Source organism: Mastomys coucha, unplaced genomic scaffold (genome assembly GCF_008632895.1).
Source record: "Mastomys coucha isolate ucsf_1 unplaced genomic scaffold, UCSF_Mcou_1 pScaffold22, whole genome shotgun sequence".
NCBI lineage: Eukaryota > Metazoa > Chordata > Mammalia > Rodentia > Muridae > Mastomys > Mastomys coucha.
In genome coordinates this window covers 132,095,927-132,098,819 of record NW_022196905.1, presented here as the reverse complement: position 1 = coordinate 132,098,819, position 2,893 = coordinate 132,095,927, and the positions used below count along the sequence as shown (strand labels likewise).

Genomic DNA, 2,893 nt, shown 5'->3' with positions numbered 1-2,893 from the left:
CAGACTTTACTGTTCAGCCATCTTGGTTCTTTGATAATCAATCCTTTGTTCTCCCAACAGGTATATTACCTTGGGCCAAAACCACTCCTCCCAAAATACATCAGAGTGACAGTCCAATCAGCGACTTCCTTGTTTCTGTGTGGGGATGGAGCTTTCGAATGTAACTAGAACCATGTTGGAGGCGTGGCGAATAGCAGGAGATGGGCAGAGAGGTGTGGCTATCAGAGGCAGGTCTCAAACCAGGAGGGTTACAATTCCTCCCTTTATATTAGAAAACAAACAGAAGCCTTTTTCTTGTTAAAAACAAGAGTAGGAAAAGGGTCATGTAGCTCGGCACATATTCTGTATGGGAATCATCATGGTACGTTGAGCCTTTCTCTGGCTCTGTCGTCCCAGTCTATATGACACAGCCTTGGCATGTGTCTGTGTCTGGGTTGACTTTACCACCAGAGAGACTGTTTTCTTTCTGCACCATCCATCCATACCAAATGCCAAGATATGTCTTTAACACTAGTAGAGTCCAGGATTTGCCATAGTCTCTCTGCAGTCTATCTTCTATGAAGTCCATGTGAAGCAAAGCTGGTGTGTTGAGGGCAGCTGGGCGTAGACATCTTCATCTGGGTGCCCCATCCAAGTACTAACTAGGCCCAACACTGTTTAGTCTCTGAGATCAGATGAGATCTGGCGCGTTCAGGGTGGTATGGCCGTAGACATTTTAGTTGAGTTCTGTGGCAGCTCCCAAGCTAGGAGCCTTTTCAATGGCTTTGCCTTCAATAGGCTTTTAGTTCAGTTATCACTAAGTGACTTTCACGTAGAAGCTCCAGGAGTGAGTGAATTTTGATTATCTTTTGGACTCCGGGAGTGAGTCTGCATGATATAAAAACTTAAAAGATTAAAAATAACAATAACTATAAGATGTCTCAGGCACTTGGTCGGAAATTAGCAATGCTTAGGCCCAAGGTTTGGCCTCTAGGTATATAGGGAAATCACTGTTGACTCTTAGAAAAAGATGGAGTCTCTTATAGCCAATTAAACTTCTGTTGGCCAATAAAAAAATGTTCCACCAAAAGACTCGGCACAAAAACATGTTTATAAAAGGATACTGCATCTGAATCCTCTTAGCAAACAAGGGTAAGACTGCCATTATGTATCAATATCAAAGGAGCCCCATCCCCAGAACAAGGTGGGGTTAAAAATAACAATGTGTTAGAAACTAGAGTGACACATCATTTCATAATGGATTATTAAAACCAGCGAAAGGCATGTCTTTAAATATGAGCAACAATCAAAGCATGTCTTAATAGATGCAAAAAAATGAAAATAAAATGAAATATTTAACAATCAAAAGGCAAAACATGTGTTTTAATATAAGAGAAGACTAGAGCAAAGACACTCTCAGGGAGGAGTGCATATCCTCCTTCTTTTAATATTCAAAATAAAAAATTTGACAATCTGTTACTATGAAAAGGAACATTAAATATATTAAAAAGGAATGTAGCCAAAAACCAATTAATATATCAAATATGTTTAAGTAATAATAATTTGAAAGTCTGAGAAGAAATAGTCACATGTGTATATATAATATCAATTTAGAGATCAAAATCATATTTAAAATTAACTAGAATAAGTATCTATATATTAATAAAAAGATAGAATATGTGTCATAGCACTGGGCAAAATGTCCCAGCAGGCCAGAGCAGTGACCACTCCCCCAAAAGTCCCGAGTTCGGATCCCAGCAACCATAACCACTCACAGTGATATCTGACATTTTGAATATAGTCTCAGTGGATAACACTAGAACAAGCAGAATACGCAAAACCTTTTGATTTTAGATTTACACATGACAGCTTATGGCCATCTGTACAGTCACAGTGTATTTATATACACATAAAATTAAATAAAACATTTGACTTGAATATAACTTACTATAGAGAAAAATTAAATTTTGTATAAAATTCCAATTAAGTAATAAGTCAAATATCTATTAGAATTTTGTATTCACCAACTTAAATGTTGGTACAAGAAATAGATGTCTTTAGTTTAAATGAAAATAAAGAATGTTTCAAAACATTCTCTTAAAAATATCTGTATGAATATATAATTATTATATAAATAAGAAAATACACTCTGAAAAGAAATGTAACTGATCAGGATAGACAAGTGATGGAAGCCTCTTTTAACTTCTTAAAGATGAATAGCATATGGTCTAGTTAAGAGTAACTTGAAAAAAGCAACATAAATATATATTTATTAACTATAAGGAACCTATGAGACTTTATAAAATTGGCTTGCATTGAGCAAAATCAAGGCATTATCTTTATGTAATTTAAATGTAAATTATTTAGTCAAAATTAAAGGCAGTATTTAATAATTTTTAAAATTATAGAATGTAGAGGGATAGAATTATAATTGGATATGTTTGTAGAATTTTTGTAATTGCTAATAAAAAGAACCAAAATTTTCTGAGGTAAGGGAGAGGCAAAATCTAGAAAGACCCTTGTCTTAGTAGTTAGAATATTATTACTTAGGTGCAAGGCTAATACTTACCTAGAAAAAAATGCAAGTTCATGGCAGAATATCACGAGTTCAAGGACAATTTGGGCCACACAGAGAAACTCTGTCTTTAAGCACTAAGTCACTGATTAACTAGATGGGCTCTCAGTAAAGGAAAACCAAGCTTACTTGCTACAATGAAAATACAATGTGGATACGTGTTATCATTTATAGCTTAAATCTAGTATTTAGTAATAGAAAAAATCATTAAAGCAGAGTACAATAATTTGAAAACTCAATGAAAATACACTTTTAGGACTAGCTAGAAACTAACGAAGAAAGAAAACTTCAGACCAATCTCCTTTATGAATATCGATGCAAAAATACTCAATAAAATTC

General features: G+C 34.6%; 1 protein-coding gene across 1 annotated transcript in view; it reads right to left on the bottom strand.

The window, feature by feature from the left end:
- Positions 1-807: 807 nt before the first annotated feature.
- LOC116104685 (vomeronasal type-2 receptor 116-like) overlaps positions 808-2,893 on the bottom strand; it is a 19,806-nt gene continuing 17,720 nt past the window's right edge. Inside the window, 1 exon segment of the mRNA XM_031391177.1 lies at positions 808-867. Within this exon segment, the coding sequence (XP_031247037.1) occupies positions 808-867 (60 nt within the window).